This window comes from Pseudorasbora parva, chromosome 24 (genome assembly GCF_024679245.1).
Source record: "Pseudorasbora parva isolate DD20220531a chromosome 24, ASM2467924v1, whole genome shotgun sequence".
NCBI classification, from domain to species: domain Eukaryota; kingdom Metazoa; phylum Chordata; class Actinopteri; order Cypriniformes; family Gobionidae; genus Pseudorasbora; species Pseudorasbora parva.
This window is the reverse complement of record NC_090195.1, coordinates 16,618,125-16,639,851: the sequence shown is the minus strand read 5'-3', so window position 1 is coordinate 16,639,851 and position 21,727 is coordinate 16,618,125. Positions and strand designations below refer to the sequence as shown.

Here is a 21,727-nt window from a genome sequence, read left to right as displayed (position 1 = left end):
CTTGTTTGCATGACATGTGGACTAAATAAATCCTTATCTTTGAGCAAAATAAGCAAGCTGACATTCAGCACAATCTATATCTTTTATTGTGAATACGCTCAAATGTCATCTATCTTTTAGTTTGTCAAGACATTTAAAGCATCGTTTTTGAAGAGTGTGTATGTATTTGAAGCATTTGTGTATGTTCTCAAGTAAGAATGAGCCTATGATTGAATCTGGAAATAAAGCAAAATAACAGAGAAAAATGTGTTAGTCCTCAGATGAGTTAATCTTCAGATACCATGCTCATAATTTATAGCAAAACACCTAGCATTAATTTGATCTCATACAGATTCATTAAAAGAAGTTCTTCCACCACCTGCGTGACATCATTAACCAATGTGTATGAATGGCGAATTTGTGAAAGTAGGTTTTTGGGAAACAATTGTGACTAGAATTGGTAGTTAAAGGTTTTTTAGCTTTTAGTATGACTGTGTTAGCCTTAAAGTTATGAATGATATGTTCCAAAACAATGACAAAATTTGCATTTAGGAGATAAGCATTCAAAACTTACAGTCTCTCACTTCTGTTAAAACGAATCTCAGATTTTGATGACATCATCGCAGACTTCACCTTCGTCTCGTCAAATGTTCTGTCCAATCAAAATGCTCTCTAGAATCTAAAGCCCGCCCGCTACACTGCTGAAGCTGTGGCTGAAAGCTGTCAGTTGGTCACACATTTACTAATTTCTACATGATGAAAGGCACATAGCACACTATATATGCGATAGGAAACGATTCAGTGTAAATATGCTTTCAGTTGAGGTGAATGAAGTCTGTTTTTTATGTTAGTTTCACGCACCGCATCAGCGCCAACAGCTCTAGTCTAAATTTACAGACACGACAGTGCAGCGCGGATCATATGCGTGAGTCGGCGCAGACAACAAAACATATCGGACCCATTTGAATTCTGCACACAATGCTGCATTTCAAAGCGATATGGAGGAGATTATGATGATAAACTGTTAGACAGGGTCCCCGCAGAGTCTTAAAAAGTCTTAAAGTCTTAAATTTCAAAATCAAAATATAAGGCCTTAAAAAGTCTTAAATTCATGGAAGCATTGCGTTCTAGGTCTTAAATAATGCAAAACGGGTCTTAATTTTCTTACCTCCATGTAACGCTACCTCATTGAAATGCTCTCGCCTCCCGCAGCACGCGCGCACGTGTGTGTGTGTGTGTGTGTGTGTGTGTGTTAGTTCCGTTGTGTTTGTAGTTCTTTCTTTCGCTAGACCAACTATTAGGCAAGCATGCATCTTATATTGCAGCCAATCAGCTTTCGTGTTATTGGCACAAGCTTCTTTCTGATCGTACCCCACAGACGCATAAAACCGTCTTGCATAATGACCAAATAAAAGTATAATACACCCGATTGCACTAAAAAGAGTTAATAACAGTGATGTAAACCACGAACTCCGATGTCAGACTGCGTGTTTGCTGTCTGTCAGCGCTCGCGCGAGTGTATTGAATGTGTTATTTCTAGGCTCATTAGCCTACTCTTGAACGATCAAATATACACATGCATATTTCTATATCCTGATTTGAGTTAAAAAGTTGGGGACGTGTCAGTAAGTACTGGATCTGTGCATTAGTAAGTTTTCAAAGTGAACGCAAATAATATAGCTTAACCACAACACAAACGGGGGAAACAGCACTTACACTTAAAAGAACACTCCAACTTTTTTAGAAATAGGGCTTATTCAACTTTGCTACATTTAGATATGTGGGGAAATGCATTTTAAGCTAAGCTAGCGGCGACCCTGCCAAACTAAAACAATGCATGCACTGAGACAAATGCATTTGCCCACATATCTAAATGTCTAAAGAAGTTGAATAAGCCCTATTTCTAAAACGGTGGAGTGTTCCTCTTTGTAGATATGCAGCTTTATGTTGTATTTATTTGTCCTAGGAAACTGGCTTTACCAAACAGAAAGGCTCTAGTCAAACTGTATATTAACAAAACGCTATTGGCTATTTCAAAAAAGGGGAGGAGCTGCTAACAGCTGGAGCCATTTCAGGGGAAACTACTTCAACACATTGAATAATGCGGCGAGTTTCAAAGCACTTCAGTGGGCCTTTAAGCAGCAAGTTATGTTGTTGTTGTTATATATACTGTATATACAGTTACATACAATCTGCTAGCAGTCACATCATTACCAGATGGCACAAACTGATCGGCCTCGGATTGCTTGCTCAACATTTAAATATTCTGTCCATTGTTTGCTGTAAGCCAGTCCTGCAGTACACAGTTTCTCTGAAACCCTCCACCTCCCTCAGCTCCACCTGCCTAGTTCTGCTATGGGATTTATGTATTTATGCAGCAGCAGCATTTCTTACAAGCCTACAGCAGTGTGTCTGTGTATCTGTTAGCAGAGACAATCCCATACTTTCTCTGCAGCAGCAGCATAGCAGATCTAGTCCTTATATATAGGACAGAGTCCTGCAACGGGTCGGGTACCCGCGGGTATCCGCGGGTACCCGCATAAAAGTGGCTAAAACGGGTGGATTATGACATTTATAAAATTCACGGGCGGGGATGCGGGCGGATAATTAACTCTGTGCGGGCGGGTAGTAGCGCGGATGGGCGGATGAAAAATATGTGCAATATTTCTGTGGCAAAGTGAACGCGAGAGCGAGAGAGAGAGAGAGAGAGAGAGACCAGGGCGTGATTGTGAATGAGCGTCACCTGCGAGCCACACCGGTCTCGAGTTCTCTGAGGGAGCTCGGAAGCATATAAGGACGAGAGATCACCAGACCTGGATTTGACGTTGAGTTGTGTTTATGTTTTATTATGCGTGTGCGCATGGGAGATGTCCATGAAGGGCTACTCACGTTACTTTCGTTTTGTTTGGTTAAAGTCTTTTAAATGTTCGCTGGTTCCCGCCTCCTTCCCCCATCCAACATATTGTAGGCTATTACAATTTCTATGTCCAAATTACCATTACACATACACGCAACAATGATATACCATTTGACCCATCACGTCACCACCACTGCGACATTGAAACTTTAGTTGATGCCTCTCGTAGCGCAGAAGGAGCGAGTGTTGCAGGAGTAGCAATGGATGAAGTAAAAGTAAAGCTGGTGAGTGGAGTAGCTATATGAAATTGTTGACAATGAGTCTTTAAAGGCACTTTTGCCTGTTTCATTAGCCCATTCATGACGCTGTTGATGTTGAGAGAGGTGTAGGATAAAAAAATAAAGCATTTTAATTTGAATGTTTTAGCGTGTGTGATTTATCGCGGGCACGGGTCGGGTAACGGGCCAAATATTAACGGGTCTGGGCGGGTACGGATTTAATTTTGAAATTTTCACGGGTCACGGGTCGGATCTGGTGCTAAACCTTGCGGGTACGGGCGGGGGCGGGTCTCCAAAAATGGACCCGTGCAGGACTCTGATATAGGATACACCTTTTGATCTTTCATTTAAAGAATTCACAAAAATCGAACCTTTCATTGAAGTAAAAGAATTGACAGTCTCCAAATCTCCAAGACACGTTGGCAACAATTATTGGCACCTCTAAAATATCTTTGAAGTATATTTACAATAATATTTAATTATATTACTCAAATAAAATGTTTAGGTTACTGCATCTGTCTCTGCGAATATAAAAAAAAAAAAAAAAAAAAAAAATATATATATATATATATATATATATATATATACATCAGCGATTATGTTTTTGATCTATTTGATGTTATTGAGTTCTGAAACTTTTGAAAACTTTTTTTGGTTGATCTGACGTGTTGTGTTGTTTGGAAACGACTTGAAGGGAGATTTTTTTAACGACATAAAACTTATGCGACAATTCGTTTTTTTAGGGATGACTATGCACACCATTTTATTGGTAAAAAGCCAATTGGACGGAAACAGGCTGGCGACATCAAATTGTGCATCAAATCTTTTTTTTTTTTTTATGCATATTCACTTTGTCGATAACAAAACAGGGGGAAAAGTGGATGGAGACTTGGTTAATGGGTAAAACTAAAGAATATAGTTCTGATGTGCAGAAAAGATTGTTGAGTGCCACAAAATAGTAAGAAAATAGCTAAAGCATTGAAAATTCCCATTTCCACCATCAAGGCAATAATTAAGTCCCAATACACTAAAGATGTTACCAATCTGCCTGGAAGAGTCTATATTGTCCTAATGCAAGGCGATGAGGAGAGTTTGAGTGGCTCAGGGATAAAAAGTACCCCATGTCCAGGGTTAAAAATACAGCTGGATCTTTAATGTTGTGGGCCTATTTTTATGCTGGAGGTCCTGGATGTCTTGTTCAGATACATGGTATGATGGATTCTATCAAATACCAAAAAAATCTAAACCTGATGTACATCGTATTAGGGGCCGTGGTTGGATCTTCCATCAGGACAATGATCCAAAACAAACATCAAAATCAACTCAAAAATGTGTCACTGAGCACAAAATGAAGCTTCTGCCATGGCTGTCCCAATTCCCTGACATGAACCCTATAGTAAATGAGTGAAGTGAACTCATTAAGTGAATAGAAAAAGCATTAACATGGATCTGTAAATCTGAAGGATCTGTATGGAGAAATGGTCTTTAATCTCTTTTCAGGTGTTCTCCAAACTCATCAGGCATTATAGGCGAAGACTCAGAGCTGTTATCTTGGCAAAAGGAGGTTGCAAAAAGTATTGTTTCAATAATGTCAATAATTATGGCCAATGTAAAGGTTGCATTTTTGCTATTTTTTTAGAATGAAAGTTTAAGAGTATTAACAATGAAGATTTATTTCTACAGCCATCTTTGATCATATTTACTAGGGGTGCCAATAATTCTGAACACAACTGTATATATATATATATATATATATATATATATATATATATATATATATACTATTATACTGTTACTAAGCAAAAACAGAAACTAGAGGGATCGTTGGTTGTGTAGTTCCATGGGCCTATAATGAGACTATACAGCATTTGCTATGGAAATTGGGTTAGGATAGAAATGTAAGTGTGCAAGGTTAAAAGCTGCAGAACTTAAGTTATACCAGGCACTCATTGCAGTGGGACGAATTCTGTTCTAAAGCTCAGATGACATGAAACCATATGCAAATGTGAACTGAAGTTACATGCAGTAAGCACGCCTGTTTAGCAGCCCCTTCAAACCAATGCAAGGTGCTGTTCGCTGACACTCCACACGCATGTTCATTACACTTGCTAATCGTGTATCCGTGGAGCACAGCTACAGAAACATAATCAGCACCAAGGCTTTAGCTGCGCAGCCGAGCCGCAATCAAGGGCCCGGTTTGATTACCTCCTTCCTCATTCACCCTTTCGTTTGGATTCTTCGTTTAGAGAGAGTTCTGGAACGGTTTAATTTCAGTTGATGAAATATATAAGTGGTTAGTTCTTGGCCTTGTAATCAGCACATTCAGTTTGCATGTGATTATCATGCCGGTTTAGAGCCTCTCTTTGGATATTTGACCCACTCACTCTGCAGTGGGGTACTCACTGTTTACAGCACAGCCTTTTAGACAGGCATGCTAACAGGAAATGCATCATTTTCTGTGCTGTCATTAAATTGTAGTTTTTATAGTTAGCATTTTCAGTGAAATAGCTCTTCTTAAATCTCCTCATTCATATAAAGAGCGATACAGATAAAACCTTACAAAAATAAACATATTTAATTTAAACTTATTAGCACCAACTAGATACATCGAAAGGGTTTTCTCTTACAAAAAGCATTGCTATGGATGGTACAGTGTGAGAATCAGTGAAGAATCTGAGACAGTGATATTGTGGTACTTTTATATTACTTTCAGCATTTTGATTACATATGTTTTGATTTATGTATGTATTTGCTTTGGAATTACGTAAAAAGGGGTTTTAATGGTAGATCACATATTTGGTAAAAACACTTAAGTTTTTCATCAAATTAACTCAATTTTTTTTTTTATATAATCATCATTTACACTAGCATTTGGGATCAGTGGGATTTTTTTTTTTTTTTTTTTTTAAATAGGAAATGTATTATTTTATTTAGCAGGGATGCATATAAAATGATCCAAAGTGAGAGTAAAGATTTTTACATTGATACAAAAATAGCTTTTTTTAAATGCTGTTCTTTTGATTTTTTTTACTTATCAAGAATCCTGAATAAATAAATAAAAAAAGGACCTGTTTTCCTCAAAAAATATTAAGCCCAAATAGCATATCAGAATGATTTCTGGAAGATTGTGTGATGTAATAATGCTGAAAATTCAGCTTTGACCTCACAGAAATACATTATGTTTTAAAATATATAAATAGAAAAGTTATTTTATATTGTAATAATATTTCATATTATTGCTTTTACTTTTTTGATCAATTAAGGGACTACATTAAAGGGGTCATATGATGTGATTTCTGGTTTTCCTTTCTCTTTAGTGTGTTATGTAGCTGTTTGTGCATGCAGACCTGCAGAGCTACAAAACTCAAAGTCTCAATCCCAAAGAGATATTCGTCATTAAGGTTAAGGTTAAGGTTAAAAGTTAAGGCTAAGCCACACCTTCCTAAAAGACTGTTTAAACACACCCCCACACATCTAAGCCAGTATATGGGGGCAGAGTTTCATAACACCACCCAAATGTATACGCAAAGAAATGAGGAGTATATCCTCGCTGTAGTATTTTTATCGCCGGCGCCGCCATGCCAGCTCCCTTGTTTGGCCTTCCAAATACAACCGTTTCTATGTCTGTCGTTTCTTCGATAACAAATGCGAACTTACCAATACTTTCTGATCCAGTCGCTCTGGCAACATTGATTGATCAACTTGTTCATCTGCATCATCCGGATCAGATTCAGGATTAAATTGATGAGGTAGAGTCGAGACAAAGTGTGAGACAAAGACGCATTCTTTTGAAAAATTGTGATCTCGGCAAGGATTCTTTATTTTATATCACCAGCAAAACTGTCTGAACTGTATTTAAAAACACTGAGAAGTGCATTATCATAAACCTCTAAGCAATTCAACAGTGCTGAATCCATGAAAGATGTTCTTTTGATTTTTGTTTGAACACGTACCATGTATTTAGCATGCATATTAAACAAGCCAGGCATTTCTGAATGAGTTTCCGAAAGCCTTTGCCTCGCTCGCATTGGCAGATCAACAAGATGTGCAACCACAAGATACCACGCTTTTATTTAGCCAGCTTTGAGATATTTATAATCCAGACATGACAACCCAATTATCTCAGGCTGTTTTATAATAGAAAAAGCAAGTGTGACAGTGTGAGCTTGTGGTTCAGATAAGATATGATAGTTTGGTTTTTATTGAAACAAATCTCCCCATCAGCATTCCAAATAGAGATTTTACTGTGTGATAGGATTTATTTGTGTTTACTGAAATTTCCTTCATGCAAAGTGTCTTGTGGACACAGCTATTCATCAAACCTCTGTGCCTAAGATTTACTGTATTTATTATTTCTGTCTCTTGGCAAATGCAGTCACTCTTCCTTCCTGTTGTTTTTATCTCAAGTCCTGTTTTGTCAAACCCCCAGCATTGTGGCATCTTTCCCTTTCTCCTTGGGAAGGTTGTAAATTGCATTTGTTATGTATTCCCCGCTGTCCATGATCCGGAGGAGAAATTGGATTTCATGTTGGATCGTTAGTATTGGCTGTGGTTTGCTGTATTTTCAGTTGGTCAGGGCCCCACCATCCAGCTTGCTGCAATTGGATATTCAACCCATTCTTTCTCCGATGGATGACCATGCCAATGAGAAAGACATTTTGGCCTGTTTGCTGACTATTTACATTCTCCTCTTTTCTGTGTCTCCATCAGGTACTTCTTCATCGCCTCAATCAGTATGCTGTGTCTAAAATTGATAAGAATATCACAGAGGAGACTGTCAAGGTGAGTTCTGGACACACGATTGGTTTAGGGGCACATTTAAACTTCAAAAGGGGATATTTATTGAAGGAATAGTTCACTAAACAATGAAAATTGTCATCGACCCACTCTCATGTCATTCCAAACCTGCATGACTTTTTTTATTCCAAGAAATACAAAAGGAGATATTTAGCAGAATACCCAAACTGCTCTTTTTCATGATAAGCGAATGAGGTTGAAAACTGACAAACAAGTGGTGTTATTGTTTACTAAAACTATTAAAAATTGTTTTTGGCAATTGAAAACTAAACTTACATAAAATATTAAATATAAATATTAGATAAGATTACAGTTCCTAACAATAAGGGCTGCCTGATGGCCCGGGGCCAGCGTGAAAGACAGACATAACTGTCACTTACCCGATCGGGCCAGTGCTGCATCTTCACAGATATTGATCATTTGAATAAGTTGATAAACTTTTATATTATTTTAATGCTTAAATGCATATTGCCCACATGCTCTGTTTTTGCTGAAGCCACCGGGTGGTGGTGGCACGGATGCGAGAGCCCTTTCATCAAGTTGTTTTTCACCTTATTTTTCACGTAAAAGTGGGCAATTTGTAAATTGAATGGGTCTGGCTTCCGTTGTTATCCTCTTCCAGTTATTTTTAGATGTACAAAAAGGCTGCTTGATATTGCAAACTGGTATTTCTTACCCAATTATTTTAATGTATTGCTGTAATTATAAACACTGGTTTTGTAGTGCAAATAGTTTTACCATTTACAGCACTTTGTTATTCTTCTTGTTATTTTCCTATAGTCGGTAATGAATCAGAAGTCTCGCACATTCACAGAAAATAGCTTACTTTCACATTGAAAAATAAGGTGGATACATTGCCGTAGTTCTGAGGTTTGACATTATCATCATTATCATCAGTGACATTAAAACATCATTGCTCTCTCATCTCTCATGATGAATCATGATGTGTCATTCATGATTTGCAAAATTTGAACTATTTCTTTAACAATACATTTCAGCCTGGTTGGTGGTGCGTGACAGTAAACTCAATGCATTCTAATTGGGAATTCTGTAGAGGGACAGTGTAAACAAGCTTAGACTGCTGTTTGCATGTTTTTAGAGCATGTCTGAGCATACCTGTTTGAGGATGTGTGTGAGCAAGATTCTTACTGACCAGAGTTATTAAATATGGATTATAAATCAGCACACAGCTGGCTTGTCTTCATATAAATTGGTATTTGGATACTAACATTTAAATTTTTCTAATGTGATTAGGTATAATTAACATATCAAACCAAATGCCTTAATAATTGTCTTAATATTTTACTTTAAACCTTTTCTTGTGCTGTAATTCTTAGTTTAATATTTTGCTATCTATTCCGAAAAATATATATTTCAAAGAGAGTGCTATGCACTGTTACAGCCACTTCCAGACCTTCCCCTTTTTTTTTTAAAGTGCATTGTTGGTTTTCCAGATCAAGACAATATCCCTCTGACTCCCCCTCAGTCATGAAGTCAATATTTCCATGCATGTGTTTGCCCAACAGGTGCTGTTTTCTAACCTGGAAGAGATCCTGTCTGTGCACAGGGACTTCCTGTCCATGGTTGAAGAGCTTCTGCAGCCTGACCCCAACCCGTATCATGAAGTGGGCCGCTGCTTCCTGCACTTTGTGAGTCTGTCTGCCACTCTCTCTTTTACTCACCGTGTTACACACATCCCTGCTGAAAAAACAACAACACTTGGTTTAAGCTTGTCTTAGCTGGTTTAAGCTGGTCTCCCAGCCTGACCAACAGAAAAGTGTCAAAAAAAGCCCTCTAAAACCAGCCAACAGACCAGGTAGCTTAGACTGCTTTTTTCTCTATAGAATACTGTCTAAATATGTAAAGGTCAGTGTAGGGTCATAAGAAAAAATAATAATAAGCAAAATAATCAGCAAGGATTCGTCAAGTTTATCAAAAGTGACAGTAAAACTTTAGATCACACCAGTGTGATTACATTTTTCTAACTTTCAGACAATATATATTTACTTGTTTATTTAATTACATTAAATTAATTGATTTAACCAATTAAGAGAGTTGAGAACAAGTTCTCATTTACAATGATGACCTGGCCAAGAGGCAGGATAAGAAGCAGGTGCAATACAATAAAAGCATAAAATTAATTCAAAAATACAATGATAACCATAACATATAAAACACACAAATAACTAAAAACAAGTAGAGTGATCTTGTATCATAAACCAAATTGATTATTTAAAGAAGGTAGTGGAATAAATTAACTATGCTTTAAAGTCTGCTGCAAATGATTCTAATCGTAGGCAGCAGAAAACTGAAAAGAATAATGACCAACAGCGGTACGGACTTAAGGTGCACATAAATTAATGAAATTGATAGAGCACATGTTACGACTAATTTGTATTTGTCTACGAGTTTGTCTACGAGAATAAAGAGAAGACCAATTCAATAAAGAATACAAGTGACAATGATGAGTGTTAATAAAGCTCCAGTCGCAAATCGGATTGCAGCGTGATAAATAACATCCCGTTTGTGAAGAGTTTTTGAAGCAGACCTATAAACTACATCACCATAATCCAAAATTGGAAGCACTGTCATTTTAACAAAATTTGTGTGTGTAAAAGAAGATTTATTAAGAAAAAGAAAAGTAATATGAAATATAACTTTCTAAGCTATACGAGTTTCAAAAGACAACTTGCTATCAAGCCAGCATTCAACTAAATCAATCTTTGAGAAATCTAATGAGTAAATTTCAGGCAGATCTATAATATGTGTATGATTTCTATTGAAAACCATGCATTTTGTTTTATTTGCATTTAAATTGCATTTAAGTGAAGGCTAGCAAAAGCATGTTAAATGTTGGTAAAACTGGCCTGCAATGAGGACAGTGCAGTGGACAATGAAGAACTAGATGTATAAATGATGGTGTCATCTGCATATAAATGTATGTGAGAATGACCTGCAGCCAAAGCAATATCATTAACATAAATATTAAAAAGTATAGGGCCCAGTGTGCTTCCTTGTGGAACCCCTTTAAATAGGGGCAGGGGATCTGACCAAAACCCCTCCACCCTTACTGATTTTTTAAATTCATATCAGATACACATTGTGTATGTATTAGGTAACTATAAAATGTACTTAATTCTTCTCCGACACTTACTTTAGAAATGTACTTTCATGTATTTCCAGAGAAGTGGATGAATTCACGTGTTGTGAATCCAACAGATATGATTCTCTAAATTGCGGTGCACACTTTTTGCATGATAGATTAGCTAACATGATCATTATAAAAGTTTGAGGGGGGTCGGTATTTTAAACTGACATGTAAAAGGGTTAAAAAAACATTTGATAATTTTATTTGTATTATAATATATACGGAATATATATTTAGTATAGAAATAGATAAATGGAATTTTACAACTTTTTTTAAGAACAACAAAATAATTCCCAAAAAATGGGACTTTTGCCTTCCTGTGTCATTGAAAATAAATTGTATATTTGAGTGAGGGAAAAGCTGCAGGGGCTTTTGGATGAGATGCTGTTTTGTGGTTTAGGCATGGAGGCACTACTTTATTGCTCTTTTATTTAATCCGGCAGCCTTTCGTCTCTGTGTCTGGGCAATACCTCAGAGATGCTGGATTTCTGAAGGTCATGAGGAGTGAGATCCCAGAATAACCAGTTAGTCATAGAGGCAGGTTCAAAAGAACTTACCAGAGCTGGCCTCCCGTATGTGACCTCCTGTGTTTCTGTGTCCATGTATCTCCTCAGAGAGGAAGGTTTCAGATTTACGACGAGTACTGTGGGAACCACGAGAAAGCCCAGAGGCTTCTGCTGGAGCTTAATAAGATCAGGACAGTACGCACGCTTCTGCTGGTAAGACACTTGTTGCTGCTCTGTATATGATTTTGGTGTGAATTTACAATATTCATAGCTACTAGTTGCCATACTATTTGTCTTTTTTTTTACGGTATATGTTCTGCAAATTATTGCAATTAAAAATTATGCATACTGTGACCTCAAGGAGGAGGAAATTACTTCAATATAGCAATATACTCTGGAAGCACAGTAATATAAAATAAATTGCTTTCCTGGGGCTTAGGTTCCCTGCATGCACCGCAGCGATAAGAAATTATGTGGCTGCATATATATATATATATATATATATATATATATATATATATATATATATATATATATATATATATATATATATATATATATATATATATATATATATATATATATATGCTCATTATCCTAGCCACTGCCAAACCTTTCGTCATTTGCATTAATGCACATGATAAAGATTCATGTTTTTTGTTGGACACATTTCCAATTCCTGTCCCTGGACGGTGAGCTCATTAATGGGCATTGTAATGGGCAGGACCGGGCCAAGGTCAGGTCTAACACTGAGGGGCCGGTGGCATGTGTGTGTAATGCTATATCTTATGACCTACGATACTTGGGAGCTCCTTGGAGAGGCCGACACAAATTCATTTCCTCTGGCCGAGCTGACAGGAGTGCCCTTCAACTCTCTGTCTTTGTAATGCACTGCAAGAAAGCACTGACCCCTCAATAACACTAAAATACATACATTAAAGACAAGCTGCTCACTCAAATATTTGAAGCTTTACGTTATTGGTTACATCTGGATTCATTTAAGACATGCAAAAACGTGCGTATATTTGAACATTTATTCCAGTTCAATTGATATATCGGCTTTTGTTGTAAGTGCATTACTGGACATGGTTGATATTATATTGATTATTAAGATTATTTTTAATTTATTGTATTTAAAATCATTTATTCTCTTACTGGTTGTTTGCTATGTTAATTTTTTTTAAAAGTTAAGGCGTTAAGATAAAAATCTGAAACATAAACACTGTTCTCAGCAGTAAAGTATATTGTTGGTAATCTATATGGTGGGATTGCGAGCGCTCTTTGATTTACTGCTCCCTAAGTCTTTGAACTCGTGCTGTGGTGGCTATACGGTTGTTATTGAATTAGATTTAATGGCAGTTTTATAGCCGTGACCTTGAGGGGAAACGCGCCATTCTATCATCCCTCTAAGACTCAAGTTCAAATATATAGTGTTAGTAAAGGTTGCACGGAGGATTTTTATTTTATTTTCTGACTTTTGCTTTTTTGTCTCTTTAGAACTGCATGCTGCTGGGCGGCAGGAAGAACACAGAGGTTCCTTTGGAGGGCTACCTGGTTGCACCCATCCAGCGGATCTGTAAATACCCTTTACTCTTGAGAGTGAGTACAAATTATCCAACTACAGACATGTCAAACAGTAGTATAGTACACTGTCACATGACCTCATCATTTTGCATGTTGAAATAATCAGTGCTAAAATAATCAGTTGTTGTGTGATATATGTTTATGATTATTTATAATGATGTATATGTTTTAAGGTATTTTGTATATTTTATATATTTTTTTATTTGAATATAAAAAACACTTCAAATGTAACATTTTATCATCAAATTTATGAATTAATAGTACATATGGACACTTTGTATTAGGTGGCCTTAACTACTATGTACTAACATTGTAATTAATCATGTGATACAATGCACTTATTGTGTACATGTTTTTACATTGTACTTACATTTTAAAAAATACCTGCATGTAATTACGTCTGTAATTAATTTATGTATTTGTAATTACACAGTTGGCACTTCCCTTACACCAATATTGAAACTTGAAATTAAAGGTCAGCTCAAACACATTGCATAGTGGGATACTATTATTACTACTATTACTACATAAAAGTCTGCACTGATCATTCAGGTATTCTTTGTGTGGAGAAAAATGACCTATTGTGTGCAGTTTACATACGAATTACTGCTGAAATAGTATGAGTAGTATGCTATTCCAAACATGCCAACATGTTCAACTGTAAACCTTTTCATCTTGAATTTTACACCCAATTGCTTGATAGTTTAATTTAATGCATGTTTTATTTTCTATTTTCTATTAAAGTGCCCTTATTATGCTATTTTAAAGGCTTCTAATTATGTATTGGACTATATATTTACAGTACATGCATCTAAGGTTAAAAAAGCACTTTAATTTTCTCATAATATACATTGAAGCATCAACTTTTTTCTCAAGGTGTCTGAAACGGTTCGATAAAGGATTCAATCCCTCTTTTCCGAGAGCCTACTCTGCTCTGATTGGTCAGATGGCCGAGTCTGTTGTGATTGGTCTTTGCTTACAGCGTGTGTTGAAAACAAAATGCCCAATACCTAATCTTATTTTCAGCTCTGGAAGCTTCCTCAGCACTTCTATAAGCAGTGATACGAAAAGTTACGATGGTGTCAGTTTTACCGTATCAATTCGAGCCTGATTCCTCATCTTTTTGAACTACATGCAAAGTGGATTTTCTTTTTTAGTGTTTCTGACATGTCGACTACACAAACCAAACTCATCCAGTCCTCAGTTACAACTAGTGTCTGAGAGTGGGTCAAAGCTGACGTTGTTTGCAGGCACCCAATGAAGACTTTAGACGGAATTATGCAAATTTGTTACAAATCTATATGGGTTTTTCCAGGAATCAAGACTGGAATTAATGACGACTTTCATGCAGTTTGGAGAGACAATAACTCTCCACTCTGATCTTTTTACTTTTACAAACTTTGCAGACCTTTTACATTTACAAACAGCTATATTACACACTACATACATTAAAGATAATATCCAAAAAAGCATTATAGGGGCACAAGTTAGAGTGTTACACTTTATTGTATTGTACATTTACATAGAAAAATCAACAACAATTTTACAAGCCATTATTTAGACTCTAAGTTTCATCCTTTGCCAGGCCTATTGCTAATGTTTCATGGCTGTTCTTGAACCCAAAACACTGAAATTGAAATGGTTTACTGTAAACACCCACAAGCGTGAGTTCACATAATAAGACCATAATTTCTAGCCTAATTTCTTCACTGAGCTTCTCACAGTCAGAGTCACCGTGGCCCCTCTCGCTAAATACCAGTGATAGGCATCTGTGGTCGCTCAGATATGTTAGACATGTAGAAGTGAGCGACAGAATTTAACTGATGAGGCAGAACTCTTGTGTTTAGACTTGGTTTAGAGATTAGCATCTTCCCCAGCAGATTCTGTCTTGCAGTAGCAACGTTGTTAAACATATTACAAACACAATTTTAGCTGTAATTCTTCAGAAAACATAGCCCCTAGCTTTGATAATTCCATCAGTGTTAAGCTTTGTTTGAAAAACAAGTTCACTTCGTAATGTTTCGGTCGTGTTTTGTTGTAATTATACCACTTTCCTTTTATGTAATGTTCAATGTTTGTGTTTTCTGTGAATATTTAGGAGCTGCTGAAAAGAACCCCAAAGAAACACAATGACTACTTGATGGTGCAGGAGTCGCTGCAGGTGATGAAAGCAGTGTGCTCCAGTATCAATGAAGCCAAAAGGCAGATGGAGAAACTGGAGGTGTTGGAAGAGTGGCAGTCTCATATTGAGGGCTGGGAGGTACACACACGCACACGCACACGCACACACACACACACACACACACACACACACACACACACACACACACACACACACACACACACACACACACACACACACACACACACACACACACACACACACACACACACACACACACACACATAGTGTTTCCATGTTTTATGAGTACTTTCCATTGCGCGTAATGGATTTTATATGGTACAAACCGTATTTTCTATCCCCCTACACTGCCCCTAAACCTACCCATCACAGGAAACATTCAGCATTTTTACTTTCTCAAAAAAACTCCTGTGATTTATAAGATGTTTTCCTCATGGGGACCAAAAAATGTCCCCACAAGGACAAGGATTTTGGATATTGCCATCTTTGTGGGGACATTTTGTCCCCATAATGTTGTGATTACCAGCCCCCACACACACACGTTGTGTTTTCATGTTTTATGACTTTCCATGTTTTTAGGACTTTCCATCGACATAATGTGGGTACTAAGACAAATTTAGGGTTTTAAACTAACCCTTAATCCTAAAGTAAAACATGTATCTAATGTAACATCCTTTAAAGTTTGAGTTATGGACAAAGAGTATACCTTTATACTAGGGTTGTAACAGTACACGTATTTGTACCGAATTGTTTCAGTAAAGAGTTTCTTTAATAGTCAACGATCGGCTCGTTTTAAGCACAGAACACTTTTCAATCCGAGTTCCCACACAAACATATTAAGTATTCAGGACATTTTACTACGAAATTCGTTTTGACGCTCTTTATTGTGTTGTGACTGATCACTGTATAGGCGCGTCAGTTCAAGCGGCAGCGCGCGAGTGAATGCGATCATCTCTTCCTTAAGAATAAACATGAATGAATAAGTCGAAGATTCGATTCGATATGCGGAGCCAGATTCGACCACCGATCTCACGGTCGAATCTTCGCGGGTGTTATGAAACGAGGATCATACCATTTTGGCAATATGGAGGTGCTCAATATTTTAAATACGTGGTGCGACCCCTTTAAGGGTGCTGAGCTTTGCAACATGAGGTAAGCTAAAACATATCAAAATTTAATTTCAAAGTGAACTATCCCTTTAATAATGTCTTGTTTATTTAAAATACATTTGTTATGCAAATCTGTCATGATGAACCGTGACTTCAAAACCAAGGTACGATCTGAATCCAAACCGTCAGTTTTGTGTACCGTTACACCATACTTTATACATGTGGCTTCTTGAGGAGACAAGGAGTTTTTTTTTTTTTTACTTTTACGACTTCTGATTTTCCTTGACGGACACTAAAATGTGCAAAATCCCATTGATTCGTTCTGTAAACTTTTGAACAGGGTTGTAGTTTTTGAACTTCTGTAGTTTGATGCCAGAATATACAGTAAAAGAGCCCCACCACTAACCCCCAAAACTCCATTCTTGTCAGTGTCTTTGATGTAAACATTTGAAACCCTTTTCTTTCAGCCTCTGTACAACCTCTTTCTCCACCCACTAGCTCAAATGAGTGCCCTTTAGACTACACCAGCACTGTCTGCTCTTTGCATCAATGCCTTTAATTAGACCAACTTTGTACGGTAGCGGCCGCTTGACCATAGCACGAGATTAACTCTGCCATTATTCATATTCAGATGGCTGATTAGAGCAGAAATACTTTCACAAGTACTCTATAAACTAACCACAAACTACATCTAACATGCAGACTTGTTCTACCCCCATCACATAATTTTGCATGCAACACGTGAGCCATCAAATAACCAGCAGGTATCGTGGACTGCAGTTCGAAACTCATTTATCCTCCAGACTTCCCCCTTAATAACGTGTGACTGGGCATGCGGCTGCCGGCCAAGGGTAACAATGGCAGTGATTGTGTGGGCAGTGTGGGTTCTGTGCTTGGGGTTTATGTAACAGACCCGTCCAGTGAGGTTTAATGTGAACGGAGTGCTTTTGGAGGAAGATAGAAAGAGGTAAAATAAAAGACACAGTCATGGTGAACTCACACACATTAGGATGTACAAGTTGATGAGGACATGAATTAGCTCCGACAATAGAGTGACTACAGGGATAATAGGGATAGAAACTTCTGTCATCATGAAAACACCTGAGAAAATTAGAAGTTTAGCAGAATGTTTACGAATTTGTATTAGTAAATACACACAAGCATTTTTTAAAATAGTACTTTTATTCAGAAATTGACAAAAAAAGTGACAGACTTAAAAGTAAAGCTACAAAATGTTTGCATTGCTACAAAAGGTGGTTTCTATTTTAAATAAAGGAGTTATTTTGTCTTTTTAAATTAAAGGATCCTGAAAAAAGTAGTTTTTTACAAAAATATTAAGTAAAACAACTGTTTTCATCATTTATAATAATATGAAATGTTTCTTGAGCACCAAATCAGCATATTAGTATGATTTCTGAACAGACCCGCATAAAGAACACATAGGGCCCTATAGTAAACCCAAGAGCCCCCTTCATAGCCTATATTGGCAACACAACATAATAACATAATAATTCAGGAACCTCAGGAATAATTAATATTTAAAAAAAATCATATATTTAATACACAGATGCAATGTATTGCATCTCTATTTAAAAATAATTCAGATTTACAACAAAACAAGATAAACAAAAACTACCCCATGGGGGACTTTGACTTGACTTTGACTTGACTTGACTTGACTTGACTTGACTTGCCTTGCCTTGCCTTGACTTTGACTTTGACTTTGACTTGACTTGACTTGACTTGACTTGACTTGACTTTGACTTGACTTTGACTTGACTTGACTTGACTTGACTTGACTTGACTTGACTTGACTTGACCTGACCTGACTTGACTTGACTTGACTTGCCTTGCCTTGACTTTGACTTTGACTTTGACTTGACTTGACTTGACTTGACTTGACTTGACTTGACTTTGACTTGACTTTGACTTGACTTGACTTGACTTGACTTGACTTGACTTTGACTTGACTTTGACTTGACTTGACTTGACTTGACTTGACTTGACTTGACCTGACTTGACTTGACTTGACTTGCCTTGCCTTGACTTTGACTTTGACTTTGACTTGACTTGACTTGACTTGACTTGACTTGACTTGACTTGACCTGACCTGACCTGACTTGACTTGACTTGACTTGACTTTGACTTTGACTTTGACTTGACTTGACTTGACTTGACTTGACTTGACTTGACTTGACTTGACTTGACTTGACTTGACTTTGACTTGACTTGACTTGACTTGACTTTGACTTGACTTTGACTTGACTTGACTTGACTTGACTTGACTTGACTTGACTTTGACTTGACTTGACTTGACTTGACTTGACTTGACTTGACTTGACTTTGACTTGACTTGACTTGACTTGACTTGACTTGACTTTGACTTGACTTGACTTGACTTGACTTGACTTGACTTGACTTGACTTGACTTTGACTTGACTTTGACTTGACTTGACTTTGACTTGACTTTGACTTGACTTGACTTGACTTGACTTGACTTGACTTGACTTGACTTGACTTTGACTTGACTTGACTTGACTTTGACTTGACTTGACTTTGACTTGACATGACTTGACTTGACTTGACTTGACTTTGACTTGACTTGACTTGACTTGACTTGACTTGACTTGACTTGACTTTGACTTTGACTTGACTTGACTTGACTTGACTTGACTTGACTTGACTTTGACTTGACTTTGACTTGACTTTGACTTGACTTGACTTGACTTGACTTGACTTTGACTTGACTTGACTTGACTTTGACTTGACTTGACTTGACTTGACTTGACTTGACTTGACTTTGACTTGACTTTGACTTGACTTTGACTTGACTTGACTTGACTTGACTTGACTTGACTTGACTTGACTTGACTTTGACTTGACTTGACTTGACTTGACTTGACTTGACTTGACTTTGACTTGACTTTGACTTGACTTTGACTTTGACTTGACTTTGACGAGACGATGAGCAGGGAAACATGAGGTAAGTTTGACAACGATCCAGCAAAGGACTGCAAACACGATAATCAGGAAAAAAGGTGGGCAGGGTTAGACAATCGCCATGAGAGCACATGACAGGCAAAAACCAAGCTCCCCATTACCATGGTTTTATGGTTTCTATATAACAACAATAATAATATAACTAATAATAATAAACTATGATATTGTAATGAAAAACTTCTTAAACAGTATAAAACAACCATTATAAAAGTGACTTGTTTGCCCTTATATTAAAAGGTACATAACCCACACAGTTTCTGGCAATCTCTTGTTAAATTTGAGTATTATCATATTTATAAAAGACAGATACGCTGTACCGATTCTTTCCGAAATGCACCGACTGCCAACAAAACACAGAAATTTGATGCAGTTTCACTTATCTGCCTGTAGTTTCGACTCATGACTGGGAACAATCACACTTGCAGAACTCAGCTGCCGCTCTGGAAAAACAAACTGCATCCACTGTTTCCTTAATGCTGGGTTATTTGGGAAGCGGAACAAGGTGATCTTTCCTTCACAACCAAAAACACTTTTTTTTTGTTTTTCATAAAAGCAATTCCGCCCTTTATGAAGTCATACATAGCCATACTTGAACAAAACATTGAGAAACGTATTTGGCACAGAAATACTGAAATACAAAAAAAAAATCATCTTCAATTTTGGCCATGATTAGCATGAGAATCCAACTCTTTAACAGTGTAAATAAGTCAGAATGCATGAAATAATATTTGACCCCCCCCCCCAACCAATCGTTAATGTAAGGCTTAATAATAGCAACATTAACAATAAATACCATACATTTATATTTCTACAGCTTTAGTAATTGCATGGTGTGTGTATTGAAAAGCTTGTAATAATCACTGTTTACAGTTTACATTGACACTTCAGTTTAATGAAGCTATTGGATCTGTTTTCAGCTAGGTTTACCACAGATACTTTAATGTTCGCATCATGTTGCGCTTGTGACGAATGAAAAAATGAGTCAAGCGACTTGCACTGGTTATTGTATAAGTTGAGTGGCACAAGCGTCAAGCAAGTTTGTCAGCGCTTTGTGGTAGACGGTCAAACTGCTCTCACACTGCGAATGCTGGATTCTTGCTCAGTTTAATCAGGCAGCGCTGTTTCTTCTCTTGGCTTTTGGTCTTTTGGACCCAGGTGCTCCACTAAATAACAGCACTTAATATGTGGGAGTGTGGAGGGGTTTTGGTGATCCGGATGGCCAGTCAATCTATTCTAAAGCCAATCACAGGCAATAATATCGCGCATGCGCAGTTTCACTGCAGCGTTTTTTCCCGCGCATGCGCAGTTTCACTACAGCGGTTTTGCCCCGCGCATTCGCAGTTTCACTCTAGCGGTTTTGTCCACGCATTCGCAGTTTCACTACAGCGGTTTTGCCCGCGCATGCGCAGTTTCACTACAGCGGTTTTGCCCCGCGCATTTGCAGTTTCACTCTAGCGGTTTTGTCCGCGCATTCGCAGTTCACTATAGCGGTTTTGCCCGCGCATTTGCAGTTTCACTATAGCGGGTTTGCCTGCGCATGCGTAGTTTCACTACAGCGGTTTTGCCTGCGCATGCACAGTTTCACTACAGCAGTTTTTCCTGCGGCATGCACAGTTTCATTACAGTGGTTTTGCCTGCGCATGCACAGTTTCACTACAGCAGTTTTTCCCGCGGCATGCACAGTTTCATTACAGTGGTTTTGCCTGCGCATGCACAGTTTCACTACAGCGGTTTTGCGCGCGCATGCACAGTTTCACTACAGCGGTTTTGCACACGGTTTTAATAAACACACAATGTATTTTCAAAGCCTGGTATAAAAAACGAACTTTCCAATAGACATTTTAAAGGTTTTTATAATTAGTCTAAAGTCAAAGATAACTAATTCCCTCAAGTTGATTAATTCTGCCTGGGGTAAATGCATAAACTTGAAAACAAATAAAATGTACTTTTAAACAGGCTGAAAGTGTGAGCATATTATTAATTCGTTTGAGTTATGACGCAATACGCATGTGCGGTCAGAGCTGCTTGGGTAAACTGTGGTTGGGGTAAAACTGCGGCTCTGCAGTCAGATGCTTATCATCACAGGCCCACTCCTAGCTCGGGCCCTGGGGCTTCAGCCCCGCCTAGCCCAATTGTTAATACGACCCTGTTTCTAAAGGATCATGTGACACTAAAGACTGGAGTAATGGCTGCTGAAAATTCAGCTTTCCATCACAGGAACAAAGATCTTAAAGGTGCAGTATGTAGGATTGACGCTAGTGGTTAAGATTGGTACTGCAGTCCAAATTCAAAATGTTGTTTGCCTCGCCTCCATCTCCTCAGACTC

The 21,727-nt window shown here is 37.6% G+C and overlaps 1 protein-coding gene across 1 annotated transcript in view; it reads left to right on the top strand.

Annotated features, from left to right (window-relative positions):
* The window catches only part of prex2 (phosphatidylinositol-3,4,5-trisphosphate-dependent Rac exchange factor 2), a 207,234-nt gene that overhangs the window by 21,739 nt on the left and 163,768 nt on the right, over positions 1-21,727 (top strand). The window contains exons 2-6 of the mRNA XM_067434938.1: positions 7,825-7,896; positions 9,438-9,560; positions 11,674-11,778; positions 13,063-13,164; positions 15,248-15,409. Coding sequence (XP_067291039.1) covers positions 7,825-7,896; positions 9,438-9,560; positions 11,674-11,778; positions 13,063-13,164; positions 15,248-15,409 — 564 coding nt within the window. The remainder of the gene's footprint in view (positions 1-7,824; positions 7,897-9,437; positions 9,561-11,673; positions 11,779-13,062; positions 13,165-15,247; positions 15,410-21,727) is intronic.